Genomic DNA, 16,754 nt, shown 5'->3' with positions numbered 1-16,754 from the left:
TTATGCCTAAAACAAGCGGTGATATAATGTGCGTGGGTCACAATTGTTTCCTTGTTGTCATGGTAGGTAACGAAATCTTTCGTCTCATATCTAGCGCACACATTCCTGTGAACACGTGGTTTATTGAAAACATATTTTGCAAACTGGTAACCGAATCTTACTACTCCATGTGATGTCAGACGGGTATCTGAAGCCTTTAATTCTATTTAAAGCAACCGAATGGGAAATACAACACAATTGTAGTTTACTTGAATTATCTGCTGCTAGCGAAATAAAGTCCAGAGACAAATCGAATATTTGTTCACGCTGTATTTACTGTAGCTATATCTAAATACAACAACTTTGTTAACATTAACTAACTTAGAGCATTATATAGCATGGCGTTGCTAAGGTAACAGAACGCTCGCTGACTGCGGGGCGAGGAAGCAGAAGCTACAGTATCAACTCTAGTATCAAACATGTTCTTCTCACTCATCCCAAAAATGGCGAACCATACATTGTCCAAACATAATAATAATGCTTACCTTTTACTTTCTAAAGAAATGTGTCAATGTATAATGCATACAGAGGCAATATTGTTTGAAAACATTCAGGTGTCCTCCAGCTCTTCTGCCCTCCTACTTTACAAACAAGTCTGAACCTTCGTCCAATCAGATAGCCAGTTGGCAGTTTGACAGCCAATTATCTTTCAGAACCAGTGGGACAGAGACACTACATGTCGGGGTTCTTAAATTAACCCCCTAAACTGTATTTCTTGAACTGTTTATAAATACAAAGGTTATATTGGTGGCAGGGTATTACGTCAATTGCTACAAATCATTAAAGGAATAGGGTTTTTGAAATAAGTGTTTCCTGAATTAACCTTTTCAGGTAAATTGTTTTACATGGCCGACCCTCTCCAAAAAATAAAACCCCAAAGGATTTTTCCTCAGGGATGTATTTCCAACGATTTAAATAGCCAAACCTATCAATATGCCTAGAAGACTAGACTACTTATCACTTTCCGATAATATTTTTTCCCAATTTATAGGATTCCGCCAAACCTATGGGTTTCCCTCTTGAGAAACTACATTTCCCAGTATGCCCAACGTTGATGATGTCTGGGAAACCGAGTCAAGTTGGTTTTACATTTATCCCTTCAACAGACATTCTACTGTTACCTTATTTTAACATTGGACACAACTTCAAATCTTACCAATTTCTTACTGAAAAGGCATTTCTAAAATGTAACTACATTCTAATAAACTGATTTGCAATACCTTTTTCATATAAACGTAATTTCAAGCTAATTCTTTTTAAACCAGGTGGTTTCAAGCAAATCAAATGTTTCAAATGTTGGATAGCCTTATAGATAGAATAATTGGTAATTTTATACAATAATCTAGTAAAATATCTTCAATTAATGCATGATATCAAAATGTTATGTGATATGCAAATCAATGGTTTTAGAAGTTTTCCAACCCACTTTGTAATTAAATAAGAAAAAGTTATTGTAAATGAATTCTTCTAAAAAACAATATCTAATCTAAAATGGATGTCCAACTCTGACCTGCGTTGTTAATAAGAATTATTCTCTAGTGAAAGTTTCTTTGTAGTCACCAAGGAGGAAGTTGTTCACACATTTTACAAAAGCGAATGCATGTTGAATGTCTGAATATAAAAACAACTTTATTTCCGTGTTTGACCGTACTTCACATAATACGTCGGACAGTGTTGATATCTGAGTTGGGACAGTGAGTTGAACTGGCAGTCCAGACGTCATGTAAGTTCACCTATTAAATGTAATGATTTATACTAAAAGCATAACAAATGAGATTGTAATAAATGCAGAATTGGTTTAACTTTCAAAATCGTTTTCTCTCCAGGTTTCATTTGTGGTCGTATGGTTTTGTGACTTGATGAAAGATAATACTTTATCAAAGCTATTGGATTGAAAGTCTATGTTTTACAATCTGAGAAAAGTTATTCTAATTATTATTATTATTATTATCAGGCCTATGTTAAATGGAGCTCAAATGGGAATATAAAAATGAATTTATTCATAATGAAAGTGAAAGTATAAACAAGTTTACATTTTTATGTATAAACAACTCAACAAACGTGTGTTGCCAAATATATAAATGCCAGCAATCAAGGTAAATTGTGCATATTTAGCCTCGCCTAGTTGACTTTATTTCTAAGACATCATAAAGTGAAAATACTTTATTTCTGAACTCAGAACGGAAAAGTCAGAACGTTCAGCCAGCATGGAGGTGTCAACAACCTTTGCCCAGGTTGTATTTCAGAATATACCCCACTCATACACGCCAAATGTTCCCGTGACTTGCTGCTACACTCTGACATCAGCCATCCAACCGAATCCCAGAGACTGGGTGGGCATATTCAAGGTCAGATGATGTAGTTTTTGTCATGAATATACATGCGTAGTTTTTTAGCTGAGCACAATATCTACAATCTAGAAAGGCCTCCCTACGTGTTTTCGTTATGTAATCTGTACTACCTGGTGTATCATTGAGCAGGTGGGCTGGAGCAATACAAAGGATTATCACACGTTTGTGTGGGTGGAGCCATCAGTCGGTCTTGAAGGACAGGAGCCAGTCATGAAACAAGTAATTTTTACAAGTAAGATACATTTTATCCTACTTTTCCACAGACAAAAATGTAAAAAAATTTATAATGAAATATTTTTTAGGAAACCTGAAGCCCCATTAACTTCTTATCTTTACATAAAAACAATAGAAACCAATTTCTATTGAAGTGATCAGTATTATGCTGAAGATTACACTGACATTAATATTGTGATTTGGATAGCATACTACTTGCCAAAAGACGACGCAGAGTTCTATCAGTTCTGCTATGTTGATAGCACTGGACTAGTGAGAGGAGCCAGCACCCCCTTCTGCTTTAAAACACCTGAGGAACAAAGCACAGACAGCCTGGAAAATGACCTCCTAATTATAACAACGCAGGTACAATGCAATCATTGGCATCTAACAGTGACCTTCACGGGACAAATTATCTATATACGTTTGATTTGATTTATAATTTTAGGAAAAAGTAGATCAACGTGAGAGGGAGCAAGAAGAGCTTGTGAGGGAGTTAAGGCAGCAGACAGAGCTAAATGAGACCCTGAGAAGTACCTTGAAGGAGCAACAACAAGAGATTCATCGCCTTAAGGTTTGTTGCCAAGTTATTTATTTCAACAGCCGTGCATTTCTATCCCCTAGTGGTCGAGTAAGAACAGAATAAATATGACAATGTGAGGTAATGCAATTGTAACATTACTTCTGCAGCTGTCAAATGAGGGATCATACCAGGCAAACTGGAACCTGGAGAAGCACCCACAGAATGCCAGAGATCTTGTAAAATTGACCCAGAACTCTAAACCAATGGGTGCCTCATCCAAAGGACTGGAGGTATTTGCAACTTGTCAATCAGTCAGTGCCTTTTAACAACTTGTCCCCGGTGGAAATATACTTGATGGATAAATGGAACTTATGGAACTGATTCTAGGATAATGTGGAAAAAGGTGAGAGGGAGAGAGCGGAGCTGGCCATGGAGCTGCAGCAACTGAAGGAACAAAATGAGGCACTGAAATGTGCCCTAATGGAGCAGCAGAGCAAAGTTTGTTGCCTTAAGGTTTGTTTGCAAGTCTTCTCTTTCTAATTAAGTCTTTACTTCTACCCCCTGATCAGGATGAGAGTTTATGTAATTCTGTAAGAATCCAAAGAGGATCTGGTAGGTAGTGAGAAAACTGGAGTAACATTAACCAATTGCTTAAGAGCACAAAGAACTGACAGAACACCAAAGAAATTTGTGACTCAAATTTGTGATATACTCTACAACAGTGATCACTAACCATCTGAGAACTACAGTGGATATAAAAAGTCATCACATCCCTGTTAAAATGCCAGGTTTTTGTGATGAAAAAGAATTAGAAAAAGAATTAGACAAAGATAGATAAAAAGATAAAGGAATTATGAACAGGAATTATGAAAAAAAAAAACAAAGCACACATCCAAATCCACAAAAGCGTAGCTTCACCAGATTTATTAACGTTTTGGAATGGCCCAGCCAGAGCCCAGACCTGAATCCAATTGAACATCTATGGGGTGATCTGAAGAGGGCTGTGCACAGGAGATGTCCTCGCAATCTGACAGATTTGGAGCGCTTTTACAAAGAAGTGTGGGCCAATATTGCCATGTCAAGATGTGCCATGCTAATAGACTCTTACCCCAAAAGACTGAGTGCTGCAATAAAATCTCAAAGTGCTTCAACAAAGTATTAGTTTAAGGGTGTGCACACTTATGCAACAAGGTTATTGTTATCATTTTTTATTTATCCCCCTCAAAGATTTCAGTTTGTTTTTCAATTGAATTGTTCACGTTATAGGTCACATTAAAAGTGGAAAAGGTTCTGACATGATTTATCTTTGTCACATTCTTTTACATCACAAGAACCTGGCATTTTAACGGGTGTGTAGACTTTTTACATCCACTGTATGTGACTGTTTAGATAGTGACACATCAATGCTTTTTAACGTGACTTGTCCTGGTGGAGCTATACTTGCTGAATGGATGGAACTTTCCAAAAATCAGTATAGGTTAGGGACATGATTTGAGCATTTCTGATTCTAGGAAAATGTGGAGAAAAATGAGAGGGAGAAAGCTGAGCTGGTCATGGAATTGAAGGAACAGAAAGAGCAAAATCAGACTCTAACAAGTGCCCTACAAGAGCAGCAGGACAAGGTTGGTCATTCTGTTGTTTGTTTGCAAGTGTTCTCTTATGTTGATCAGGGGATGGAAGTAAAACGGCTGGTGGAGATTATATATAATTCTGTAGGAATCCTAAGAGGAACTGGTAGGTACTGAGCTGACTCGAGTAACAAAAACCTATTGCTTTGATTACAAAGAACTGACACAGAACACCAAATCAATGGACGAATCATACATAGGACAGGAGGTAACTCACAGAAACAAATTCTCCATTTGGGACTATTATAGATCTATTACTGGGTGCATTTGGTATCGCAGTGGTAACTACTAATACTTCTACAACAACTACTACTACTAATACTACTACTACTAATACTGCCCAGGACCACCATTTTTTTTAACAGTAACATGTTTTTTCCACATTTTCTCTGACTTATGTCTTGTTCATCTGTGTCCTTGTCTTGTTTTCTAACTTTCTTTACATGAATGGCTGCAGTCTCTGAGCCCGATTAAGGAAAATTATTTGGGGAATTTAGTGTCACAACACATGTCAGCTGTACACACACCATCAATACTTTTCAATGTAACTTTGACTACTTCTCATTCTAGAGCTCCTAGTCTTGCATCTAATTTCCTATTTCTTTTCACAAGTGGCTGCAGTACCCTATTTGCGAGAAATACGAACAAGCTTTGATCAAGATAAAACAGCTCAAGAAAGAGCGAGAGGAGTTGAGGGGAAAGGTTGAGGTCCAAAGTGTGGAGATAGCACAGTGAGTCATTATGGCTTGAAGCAATCCAGTCCATGCATGGGGACATTTTGTCTCCCTATCAGAAACAGCTTCAGTTATGAAGATCAAATGTTCTCTCAGGTTATATGGTTTCAGAATATCTCGACAGTCCTGCCACTTGATGTGGTTCTTTATGCCCTTGGTCTGTGTATGCAGGCTGAGCCCTAGGCTCAAAGAATCTGAACAGGAGTCACACAGACTGAAGTGTCAGTTTCAGCTTTTACAGGTGTGCACATCCAGCAAAATCATACCACATGAACAGCTGCCTGTAACACAGTGTTTTAAACGTACATCATGGATTTGTGACATTTCCAGGTTCAATGTCCAGAACAGACAAAGAAGGTGGCATTCTGCCCTTAATATTTGGTGAAGTTTGTGTCAAAACATGGAAGCTGTAGATATACAATTCATATTTTCTAATACTTCTTACACTTTTCCCCCCTCTCTTTTATTCAATTTGCAAATTCTTTTCGCAAATGACCATAGTCTATGACCACCAGTTCTGAGAAATATGACCAAGCGTTGACTAAGATCAAGCAGCTGAAGAGCGAGCGTGGCGAGCTGAAAAGAAAAGTTGAAGAGCTAAGTGAGGAGATTGCACAGTGAGTCATTCTTGACTCAAGAAATCCATTCCATGCATTGGGACATCGCTTTCTAGTCAAACGCCTTTCCAGTCATATCGTGATGACATGCTGTTGTGGATTCTCTGGACACTTACATGTTACAATGTGGTTCTCTAACCCGTGTTTGCTTGAACAGGCTGAGCCCAAGGCTCAGAGAATCTGAGCAGGAGTCCAGCAGACTGAAGGATCACATTCAGATTCTACAGGTCTGCACTCAGCAGAGTAATCCATAACAATGGATCGTAACACGCATTTCCACTTTAAAATGCCTTTCGGCCAATTCGCTAAAAGTCAGAGTGCTCCCTTTGATTTGAGAATCATTTGAATTCTGGAATCTCATGACCATTTTCAGGTGGACCTCCAGAGCACTGAGAAAGAGAAGCTTTCCACAGAGCTGCGCGGAATGGGAAGCCTCACACACAACCTAGAGGACCTGAAAACTGAGAACAAAGCTTTACGCAGGAGCCTGTCAGAGCAGGGCCAGCAGCATCATCTACCGGACGAGAAGGTGGACAGTGAGATGAAGGTGGGAACGAGTGGAAAAGGACCTTATCCATCCGACTACACAGCACCGTTCCCCTTAATACTGTGTTTTTGTGTTTGTCTCCAGAAATACAAAGCCTATATCAGTCAGCTGCACGAAGCGAACACAAAGTTACAGCAGGAGCGGCAGGCTTCCATCCACATACGCAAGTGGGCAGAGCATGCAGAGGCTGAACTGAAGGAGCTCAAGGAACAGAAGGAGCAAAATCAGACTCTAACAAGTGCCCTACAAGAGCAGCAGGACAAGGTTGGTCATTCTGTTGTTTGTTTGCAAGTGTTCTCTTATGTTGATCAGGGGATGGAAGTAAAACGGCTGGTGGAGATTATATATAATTCTGTAGGAATCCAAAGAGGAACTGGTAGGTACTGAGCAGACTCGAGTAACAAAAACCTATTGCTTTGATTACAATGAACTGACACAGAACACCAAATCAATGGACGAATCATACATAGGACAGGAGGTAACTCACAGAAACAAATTCTCCATTTGGGACTATTCTAGATCTATTACTGGGTGCATTTGGTATCGCAGTGGTAACTACTAATACTTCTACAACAACTACTACTACTAATACTACTACTACTAATACTGCCCAGGACCACCATTTTTTTTAACAGTAACATGTTTTTTCCACATTTTCTCTGACTTATGTCTTGTTCATCTGTGTCATTGTCTTGTTTTCTAACTTTCTTTACATGAATGGCTGCAGTCTCTGAGCCCGATTAAGGAAAATTATTTGGGGAATTTAGTGTCACAACACATGTCAGCTGTACACACACCATCAATACTTTTCAATGTAACTTTGAATACTTCTCATTCTAGAGCTCCTAGTCTTGCATCTAATTTCCTATTTCTTTTCACAAGTGGCTGCAGTACCCTATTTGCGAGAAATACGAACAAGCTTTGATCAAGATAAAACAGCTCAAGAAAGAGCGAGAGGAGTTGAGGGGAAAGGTTGAGGTCCAAAGTGTGGAGATAGCACAGTGAGTCATTATGGCTTGAAGCAATCCAGTCCATGCATGGGGACATTTTGTCTCCCTATCAGAAACAGCTTCAGTTATGAAGATCAAATGTTCTCTCAGGTTATATGGTTTCAGAATATCTCGACAGTCCTGCCACTTGATGTGGTTCTTTATACCCTTTGTCTGTGTATACAGGCTGAGCCCTAGGCTCAAAGAATCTGAACAGGAGTCACACAGACTGAAGTGTCAGTTTCAGCTTTTACAGGTGTGCACATCCAGCAAAATCATACCACATGAACAGCTGCCTGTAACACAGTGTTGTAAAATGTACATCATGGATTCGTGACATTTCCAGGTTCAATGTCCAGAACAGACAAAGAAGGTGGCATTCTGCCCTTAATATTTGGTGAATTTTGTGTCTAAACATGGAAGCTGTAGATATACAATTCATGTTTTCTAATACTTCTTACACTTCCCCCCCCCTCTCTTTTATTCAATTTGCAAATTCTTTTCGCAAATGACCATAGTCTATGACCACCAGTTCTGAGAAATATGACCAAGCGTTGACTAAGATCAAGCAGCTGAAGAGCGAGCGTGGCGAGCTGAAAAGAAAAGTTGAAGAGCTAAGTGAGGAGATTGCACAGTGAGTCATTCTTTTCTCAAGAAATCCATTCCATGCATTGGGACATCGCTTTCTAGTCAAACGCCTTTCCAGTCATATCGTGATGTCATGCTGTTGTGGATTTTCTGGACACTTACATGTTACAATGTGGTTCTCTAACCCCGTGTTTGCTTGAACAGGCTGAGCCCAAGGCTCAGAGAATCTGAGCAGGAGTCCAGCAGACTGAAGGATCACATTCAGCTTCTACAGGTCTGCACTCAGCAGAGTAATCCATAACAATGGATCGTAACACGCATTTCCACTTTAAAATGCCTTTCGGCCAATTCGCTAAAAGTCAGAGTGCTCCCTTTGATTTGAGAATCATTTGAATTCTGGAATCTCATGACCATTTTCAGGTGGACCTCCAGAGCACTGAGAAAGAGAAGGAGAAGCTTTCCACAGAGCTGCGCGGAATGGGGAGCCTCACACACAACCTAGAGGACCTGAAAACTGAGAACAAAGCTTTACGCAGGAGCCTGTCAGAGCAGGGCCAGCAGCATCATCTACCGGACGAGAAGGTGGACAGTGAGATGAAGGTGGGAACGAGTTGAAAAGGACCTTATCCATCCGACTACACAGCACCGTTCCCCTTAATACTGTGTTTTTGTGTTTGTCCCCAGAAATACCAAGCCTATATCAGTCAGCTGCACGAAGCTAACACTAAGTTACAGCAGGAGCGGCAGGCTTCCATCCACATACGCAAGTGGGCAGAGCATGCGGAGGCTGAACTGAAGGAGCTCAAGGAGCAGATGGAGAGCACGGTCAAGGCGTCCACTCAGATGAAAATGAAGAACAGCAAACTAGAGGTGCAAAAAATCTATTGAACTGTCCTATTCGCAAAGTGATATGACAGTCCCCCATGATGAAATCTGAGGTGGGACTGTAGAAATGCTTATCGATTGGCCCAAGGAGAGAACCAGAGACCAACTGGAAGTTTTATTACAATTGGCCTGGGGGGGGGCTATATCATTCCTGTGGGACAAGGTTTATTGCTGCTTTGTTTTTGCTTGTCAATGCGTTTCTGGTTCTGTTAAGTTGGTTGCTCTGTGAGAGAACAGGAAGAACACTCTACCCTTACTCTTTTTGAGTGTGTTTTCTCCGCACAGATGAAACTGACAGAGTTACATGGAATAATTCAGGAGAAAGAGAATATGACAGAGATGGCTGAAGTTGAGAAAGTGGAGTTGTCCAGAGAAAATCAGGTGATTCCTATTCATTGTGCTACTCTTCACCAGTCATTGACAGAATACCATTGCAACAAAACAAGGGACATTTGCTTACCTTTTCCCAATGCGTTGTCTCCCTCAGGATCTCAAGAGAGATATTGAAAAACTTCGCAGGGAGGTTGCTGACCTCCAGGCTGCTCAAGTCTCTGCACATTACTCCAACCCTTACAGCTCTTCTACTGACCCCAACCCCACTGCTGTGCAGCACCAAGACACCCAGGCTAACACCCTCTACTTCGGGAACCCCTATGAGACACCTGGTAACCAACATATTCCACAAAATAAAACAAACCCCACTGGTGCCTTGTGGTCATGCCGTGTTAAATACCAAAACAAGTTTATTTATGACTGACCTACCGATTCTGTTTTCAGGGACTGCTACAAACCCGCACCAGGATGAGGTAAAGAGTGAATCTATGTATAGACATGGTACAAATGCTGGTTACACACTGACGACAATGTTGCTATTTGACACTTAGCATCTGCTTTCATGGTGCTCTATGCATTGACCCCACTTTTTGCTTGCGCCTGTTCCACAGTTGTCCTTGGAGTGTCGACACTGCCACGAGTGCTTTCCTGGCATCACCCAGGACGAGCTGGAGCAACACGAGCTCAGCCACAGGGTGTGTCCATTCTGCACCTTGATCTGTGACAATATGGAGCAGACCTCCTATGAAGACCATGTCTACAGCCATGAGGTGTAGACACACCACCTTCTCCGCCCTCAGAGTAGCTAGAAGAGTGGCACAGCAACTCGACTGTAATCTTCTTTTCGTTACTGTAAATTCCCAATTATGTAGTAAACGAAGGATTAGGACTTTAATGTCTGGTAAATTTGGAACCAACTGCTTTGCCTAAATCTATCAATTAGATATTAGATAATTGTTTGATAGCACTGAAGCTAAGACTCTCCAGTTTACATTCTTAATGTTGGCCTAGGAGAAAGGCTTCCTTTCATTGCTTTCTCTTCTTGAGTGTGTTTATTAAAGCTAATTGCACTATACTTTCTCCCTTTTAAACCTAACGGTTGATATAATGCATTGCATAAGAAGTACGTGTCAAACAATACCATCTGAAAATGTAATAATGAAAACAAAAACAATGGTAATCAGAGACAGAAAAATAAACATTGTTTTATAACAGTAACTGCATTTGTAAAGAATGATTCAGATGTTTTAATAGGGGGTAATCGAATGCAATAAAAAATGAAAACAAATTCATGATTAACAACTGCCATGCGGAAACCACATATGCCACTTTGTTTTTCATCTCCATAATGACTGGGGGAAGCAAAAATCACATGTACCTACCCTTTACGTCACACAAACAACCAATTAGACATTACCAACAGGCACACATTGTTCATGAAAAAGTCATCCAGCCTCGCGTACCAAATTGAACATCTTCCCTAAGGCGTCATCTGATTAGCCTCCTCTGGCGTGACGTCACGGGAAGTCAGCTCAGAGAAAAGTGCTGGTAGCCAATACTGTGGCTCTCCAGCCGCTTGGGAATCCAACCACGCTAAGCCCTCTTTCAGCAGATGATCCTGGAACAACACATAGTGTCTGTACGTTAGGTCGGTGGTGACATGAAACCAAATCAAGAACCCCGGTCCTTATTCAGTCCTAATTAGTGTTTAACAATTTCCTTAAGTAGAATGTGCTCCAAATAAACTCCAGGCTGCATGTGTTTTCAGAGACTTACCAGAACATGACAGGCCCTTTCTCGCTCCCACTTGAGACTCTCTCTGATCTCACTCACTGAAACGTAGCCCTTCTTCTAGAAATTGGCAGAAAGGTTTATATTAAAACATAGCAGTACCCTAAGTCAAAGGTTCCCAAACGTTGTCACCCACGTTCTGCTTTCACCGTGTGGAAAACTATATATAATATAAATTGAACCCAAAAATAAAAAAAATCATATAATTGAATGACACTGTGGAAAATGTACTTTTCTAATGAGCATTTATTTCAGTACTTTGATTATTCCTACAGAGTTCATGTTATCCGGTTTTCCTAATACATTATGAATGACAACAGCCATGTCTTCCATGGTCAGTGTCTCTTCCTTCTCTGTATCCAGGCACATTGTAATGAATGGAATGTCGGCTGAGCAAGGCTCCATGTCTCTGTGTGTGGATGACTAGGCCTTGGGCCTAGCAGAAACCACTGGGAGAAGTCTCCCTTTTGGGGGAACGTCTTAATCGCAGCAGGGGGATCCTGTTCCTTGTATTGTAAAGGTGAACAGGACTCTATTCCTTATTGGGAGAGCGGAGTTAGCAAAACCACCTACAGTAACATGCCCCAGCTGTCGTGTGTGAGCTTTCACAGTTGTCTAGATAACCGACATTCTATGATTACATGTCTCCTGGATCTATGTCTGTGCGCAACTACTACACAACCCTGTGTTGGTCTCTGTACTAGATTTGTCATATTCCTTCCCGTATATTCAATTAAACCTGAAACAATTAACTGTAACGCTAACAACTGAAGAAGTTTTTACTTGATTAATTGCGAACACTTCCTTCTTCCACAATCCGGTCACTCTACAGGCCAAATTTGAACGGTTATTGTTCCAGGCTCATATTCGCAGTGTGCCATTGCCTGGGGATGAGGTTAGGAAATCACCGCTCTAATTGTTATGGGTAGTAACAGACTCAAAATGTGACTTTAAGGATTACCTCAGCCAGCTGAAGAACCACAGTGTGATCCATGTTGAGCTCCGCTGGCACCGACTGCACCAGGTAAGAGCCGCCAACAGGAATCATACCGAAGCCGTTCCCCATGGCTTTCAGCTTCTTTATGGCACGCACCAAGTCATCTCTGGCGTGGAGAACAGAGATACAATGTCATTCTTCATAATGTTGACTATTACATTTTATCCTGCGTCTGCATTACAGTAAACCCAAAACGCAGAACGGACAACTCTATTCATGGTTTTCAGATATCAGTGTGTTTGACGGTACTCACTGGCTCACATCCTGAGCATATTTGCCCCTTCCCTTCAACACTCTGTGGTGGAGCTCGTCCAGGGTGATGAGTCCTAAAACAAGGGGGTACCATTTACTTCATTTCTGGCCAAGGTTTCCCAAAACACAGAGAATGCCCAATTGTGATTAAGCACAGAATTACATTTTATTCAGCAACTATCACTATACTTAGTGACATTAGCCCACATACTATGGTAGACCTTGTTGGAAATGTATGCCCTCACTACCGTAACTCGCTCTGGGTAAGGGCCACGGCTACATGACCAGAATGTGCATTTAGTGCTGGTTTTGACCTGTGCCCCAGGACACCTGTTGCCATATTTTATACGCTCTGTGAATGTAACGCACAAAATCCTATCGCTGATACTCTACTCAGTTATTACACATGTACCTCATTAACTTAAAATGGCTTGACGAACAGTTTATCTGGCTACAGAAACAGTGTGCAGAGACAACATGAGGGAGCAGCATCCTCTACGGGTCATTCTTCTCTTCACCTTCGTCATTACCTAATCTAAATTACAGGTATTAGAGGTAAAAAGTCAGTGTTTTGCTCTGATGTTCCAATGAAGCCTCACCTCCATTTCGGTGTTTCAGGGCCAGGCATACTTCAATAATCTGCACACCAAGCTCGTAATAGAAGTCTCCCACGCCGAGCATCTCCGACCAAAAGCCTTTGCCGGCTGTCAATGAGACAGGAAACAAATCAATGGCTGCATTTGCAAAAAACTGCAATTACTACAATCTATGATCAGTTCTTCCTCTAAGACTTTTTTCAACAGGGAAGGCAGAGTTGGTGTCTGGGATATGGGTAAAATACACTAACACTATATTTTTTTCCATATGTTGCAGTATTTAACAGAAAAATATCAGATTCAGTGTTAATCAATTTAAATATTCTGTAAGTGGTTTTAACAGGGCTCTCAAAATATATACTATTTTCTCTAATGTTAGCGTTTCCTTGACTAATTTGTTCCAATTTAAAAACTGTACCACATTTGATTTAGGGTTTTATGCTTACATTATTTCTATAATACATTTAATACATTTTACTAAGTATTTTCAATGGTTTAAATGTCAGTTACTACTTTCACCACCAAGGGGTACTGTCCAGATTTCTTGAGAATTAGGACTCCATCCCATGTGAAGATGATTTCAAAAGCTCTTCACAAAGCGTTGTCAAAATATATTACAAGTTTTGTTCAGGTGTTTTTTATGTTAACATCATATTTTGGGGACAATTTCCTGAGGTCCAATTCGCTATTATGGCCTTGCCTCCACACAACAAAGATTACAAGCTCTTTGATTCACATCTCTTCAAGCCATTCTTTGCAAGCTTTTCATCACACTGCTAGTACAACCAGAAAATGTGAGAAAATAATAATTATGATGAGTGACTGGAGGTGGTTCAGGCATATTTACGCACCAAAGCAGAATTTATAAAATTTCACATCAGTAGAATTTGAATAATTACATCATTGGTTGACTGAGCCTGCCGTGTAATCGAATAGGCCTTCGTATTTCGCCAGTATGCTCGATCAAACTAGTGGCGGATGGATATGGTCCTCCTTGCTCAAAAAAAACCCAATTGTGTCTTGATATTTGTTTTTCAGAGACAAAGCACTTCCTTCCTGACCTCCCATGTAGTCCGAGTTTGTGCAAGCCTTTCTTACTGTTGACTCATCCAGATCTACATTCATTGTGTAAAGAGAAGCCTGTTGATCCCTCGATGTTATCCTGGGAATTTGCGGAATGACCTGCACTATTTAGATTGCCAATGGCCTGGAATTTTCTCCAGCAGGTGTACTTACTTGTTCACATGACTGTTTTACACCATAATATTAATGGACGTAAGTACAGAACAAAGGTGACACCCCACTTTAATTAATTAATTACTAATTCCAAGCAAAAACATCTGATTAAAAAGTTGTAATTCTCACAGGCGAGCGGGTCAACTCCAATGGTAGCACACATCTCCTGGAACTGGACACGGAACTGGGAGCTCTTACGGATCTCTTGTTTGTGCTTGCTGGCAAATTCTTCAAGGTTAGATTTGAAGGTCTCCAGCTGTTTCGACATCTGAAGGAGCATAACGGTTAGAAAGTTCTGCATGGCAGCAGCTGGATTATTATCAGGATTGAAAAGATTTGGGTAGTTTTGTTTCAATTTAACCGCAACCTTTATTACTTGAATATTTGCCCTTGGTGGATAATAGTCCAGAAGTACTATTTTGTACCTGAATGTCTAAACATTTCAGAGATGTCAGTGCTCAAAGCTCACCCATTTTGCATACCCCATCCAATTAGATGTCAATTTCTTTATCACTGGAAACAATTAACAACTTTGTTTTTAATTATTTAGAACCTAAAAACACATTCTTTATCAATAAAAAAACATTTCTTCTCAAAATCTTTATGATTATTGGCATCCCGAGGCAGACTTATGAAACAAAGATATAAGATATATTCTCATGAATAAAGAATGTTGTCCATACATATTTGTAACTTTGAACCATGTTATGTTGTAGTGGCTCTGTTCACCCGATTTGAAATAAATGAATGGTTCAAGTGCACTACTGGCTTTAATGTGAAGGTAATTACATCCATAAACCGTAAATCATGTAGAAAATACAGGTCTTTAATACACATAGTCCCCCATTTTAGGGGACCAAAAATAATGACACAAACTAATATAATCCCAAATAAAGTTGTCATATTTAGTACTTGGTTGCAAATCCTTTGCATTCGATGACTGCCTGATGTCTGGGACCCAAAGACAACACTAAACACTGGGTATCTTCCCTGATGATGCTCTACCTGGCCTGTGCCAGAAAACCCTCCACTTGAATTGCAAATCCAATTCAGATAATATGCAATACATTACATGTATAAGATCCTACAGTGGTACCTCTAAGGTGTAATCTCACCTATGTTGTCAGGGAATTGTTTAAGGGTGTTGCATAGAGACCGTCAAATAACCTCTTAGGTTAAGGTATAATTAATGGAGTTGAAGCTGTTTATTCATTTTAAATTATATCAAACTCAACCATTTGTCTTTTCAGTGATGATGACAGGTATCATGGTGTGGGGTAGCACAGCCTGGTAGTAATAGTGCACATGTCAGCAGGACTTCGTACTTTTACTTTGAAACATTCCTGGTTTTGCTTCTCACCTAAGACCCTGCACCTATGACCACCAATGCACATGTCTGTAGATTCGTGGATTTGATTGGACAATAAGAATTCGGTTGAGTTAAAAGGTTGGTGGTTTTATTGGATGCACTTCTTTTTTTTTTTTTATAAGACAAACAAAAAGAAACACTTAAAATAAAAATGTTGTTTCAACAAGAAGTCCTCCTTGAAGCACCATAGTTGTCCAGGACAAGCATACAGTGCTGTTAAGAGTTTTCAGAATTTTTACATATGCACAAAACATTTTTGGCATTAGTCTAAAAATATTTACTTTCTGAACACTTCTAGTAGCACGAGTACATATGCATGCTGTCGAAAGTTTCTATCAGATCAAAAGCGGTGCGGGAAAAAACTGATTGAAATCCAATGGAGGACTCCACATCAGCTTACCTGAACAATCTGATCCTCAGCTAGTACTGTCCCCCTCTCTTTATACTTGGCCTAGAGAAAATAAAGTATGTATTTATATGTATGTAAGCGGATGTATCTTGCTTGTAATAAATGCCATGTCTGACATTTACATTTTATGTATGGGTCCATCCTCATCATTTTATGCAATATAATAACCAACTTGAGTGTTGCTTTTTACCTCTGCAAGCTTCTTTTTAGCGATAGCTCCGGCACCTACTCCTCTTCTATGCATCTTGTTGCTGTCAAAACCGGACTAGCTAGCCAGCAAAAACGTCTTTATACCAATAAGAGAACGTTACTGTAGCTAGCTACCGCCGTTACGTTAGCCAGTTATCAGTTACACTCAATGTAATTTTCTAGGTAGCGAGCTGCTTTTTTTTTTTGTGGCAGTCATGTAACACCTGTCTGCATTGCGTACCGATACAATTACAATGCCCAGCGACACAAGTATAAATGAACTAATTTCGTACTCCCGACATTTAAGAACAACAAACAAGTTATACTTGTTTATTTGGGAACCCGGAAGTATCCACTTATTTGCGGTTTTTTGATCGGCAATATCCATACAACTAAAGTCGTAAATACTGCCGCCTTATGTCTCGGCAAGAGAAGCTCACCTTTTTTATTTATTTCAGTAGTTGGGTA

At 40.0% G+C, this 16,754-nt stretch overlaps 2 protein-coding genes across 4 annotated transcripts; one reads left to right on the top strand and one right to left on the bottom strand.

Moving 5' to 3' along the window:
- Positions 1–1,660: 1,660 nt before the first annotated feature.
- calcoco2 (calcium binding and coiled-coil domain 2) lies at positions 1,661–10,665 on the top strand. Of its 3 annotated transcripts, XM_029119968.2 has the most exons (20): positions 1,661–1,762; positions 2,219–2,387; positions 2,520–2,622; positions 2,812–2,969; positions 3,052–3,177; positions 3,294–3,416; positions 3,514–3,639; positions 4,638–4,748; positions 5,990–6,105; positions 6,263–6,332; positions 6,479–6,652; positions 6,737–6,916; positions 8,160–8,275; positions 8,434–8,503; positions 8,650–8,829; positions 8,914–9,099; positions 9,400–9,495; positions 9,602–9,779; positions 9,892–9,920; positions 10,059–10,665. In XM_029119968.2, the coding sequence occupies exons 2-20, from the start codon at positions 2,247–2,249 to the stop codon at positions 10,221–10,223; spliced, it is 2,448 nt and encodes an 815-aa protein (XP_028975801.2). In that variant the 5' UTR covers positions 1,661–1,762; positions 2,219–2,246; the 3' UTR covers positions 10,224–10,665. The 3 variants fall into 3 exon arrangements, with proteins under 3 accessions (XP_028975801.2, XP_028975802.2, XP_028975803.2); XM_029119969.2 differs by lacking the exons at positions 5,990–6,105; positions 6,263–6,332; XM_029119970.2 differs by lacking the exons at positions 4,638–4,748; positions 5,990–6,105; positions 6,263–6,332.
- Position 10,666: 1 nt separating this feature from the next.
- Positions 10,667–16,665, bottom strand: snf8 (SNF8 subunit of ESCRT-II). Its single transcript, XM_010866014.2, has 8 exons — positions 16,288–16,665; positions 16,089–16,139; positions 14,449–14,587; positions 13,087–13,191; positions 12,489–12,561; positions 12,200–12,341; positions 11,224–11,298; positions 10,667–11,065 (listed from the first exon to the last, which is right to left on the bottom strand). Exons 1-8 carry the CDS (start codon positions 16,339–16,341, stop codon positions 10,928–10,930), a joined length of 777 nt encoding a protein of 258 aa, XP_010864316.1. The 5' UTR covers positions 16,342–16,665; the 3' UTR covers positions 10,667–10,927.
- Positions 16,666–16,754: the final 89 nt, after the last annotated feature.

This window comes from Esox lucius, chromosome 5, assembly GCF_011004845.1.
Source record: "Esox lucius isolate fEsoLuc1 chromosome 5, fEsoLuc1.pri, whole genome shotgun sequence".
NCBI classification, from domain to species: domain Eukaryota; kingdom Metazoa; phylum Chordata; class Actinopteri; order Esociformes; family Esocidae; genus Esox; species Esox lucius.
This window is presented reverse-complemented; position numbering and strand designations above follow the sequence as displayed.

What these genes read in the sequence shown, in the direction of transcription:
- calcoco2 (XM_029119968.2), top strand. Translation starts at nt 2,247, where the DNA reads ATGGAGGTGTCAACAACCTTTGCCCAGGTTGTATTTCAGAATATACCC. An exon ending in ACTGGGTGGGCATATTCAAG is followed by an intron (nt 2,388 to 2,519) that starts GTCAGATGATGT and finishes ATCATTGAGCAG; the next exon opens with GTGGGCTGGAGCAATACAAA. An exon ending in CTAAGTGAGGAGATTGCACA is followed by an intron (nt 8,276 to 8,433) that starts GTGAGTCATTCT and finishes TTGCTTGAACAG; the next exon opens with GCTGAGCCCAAGGCTCAGAG.
- snf8 (XM_010866014.2), bottom strand. Translation starts at nt 16,341, where the DNA reads ATGCATAGAAGAGGAGTAGGTGCCGGAGCTATCGCTAAAAAGAAGCTT. An exon ending in CCTGAAACACCGAAATGGAG is followed by an intron (nt 12,562 to 13,086) that starts GTGAGGCTTCAT and finishes CCCTTGTTTTAG; the next exon opens with GACTCATCACCCTGGACGAG. An exon ending in TATGCTCAGGATGTGAGCCA is followed by an intron (nt 12,342 to 12,488) that starts GTGAGTACCGTC and finishes TCTCCACGCCAG; the next exon opens with AGATGACTTGGTGCGTGCCA.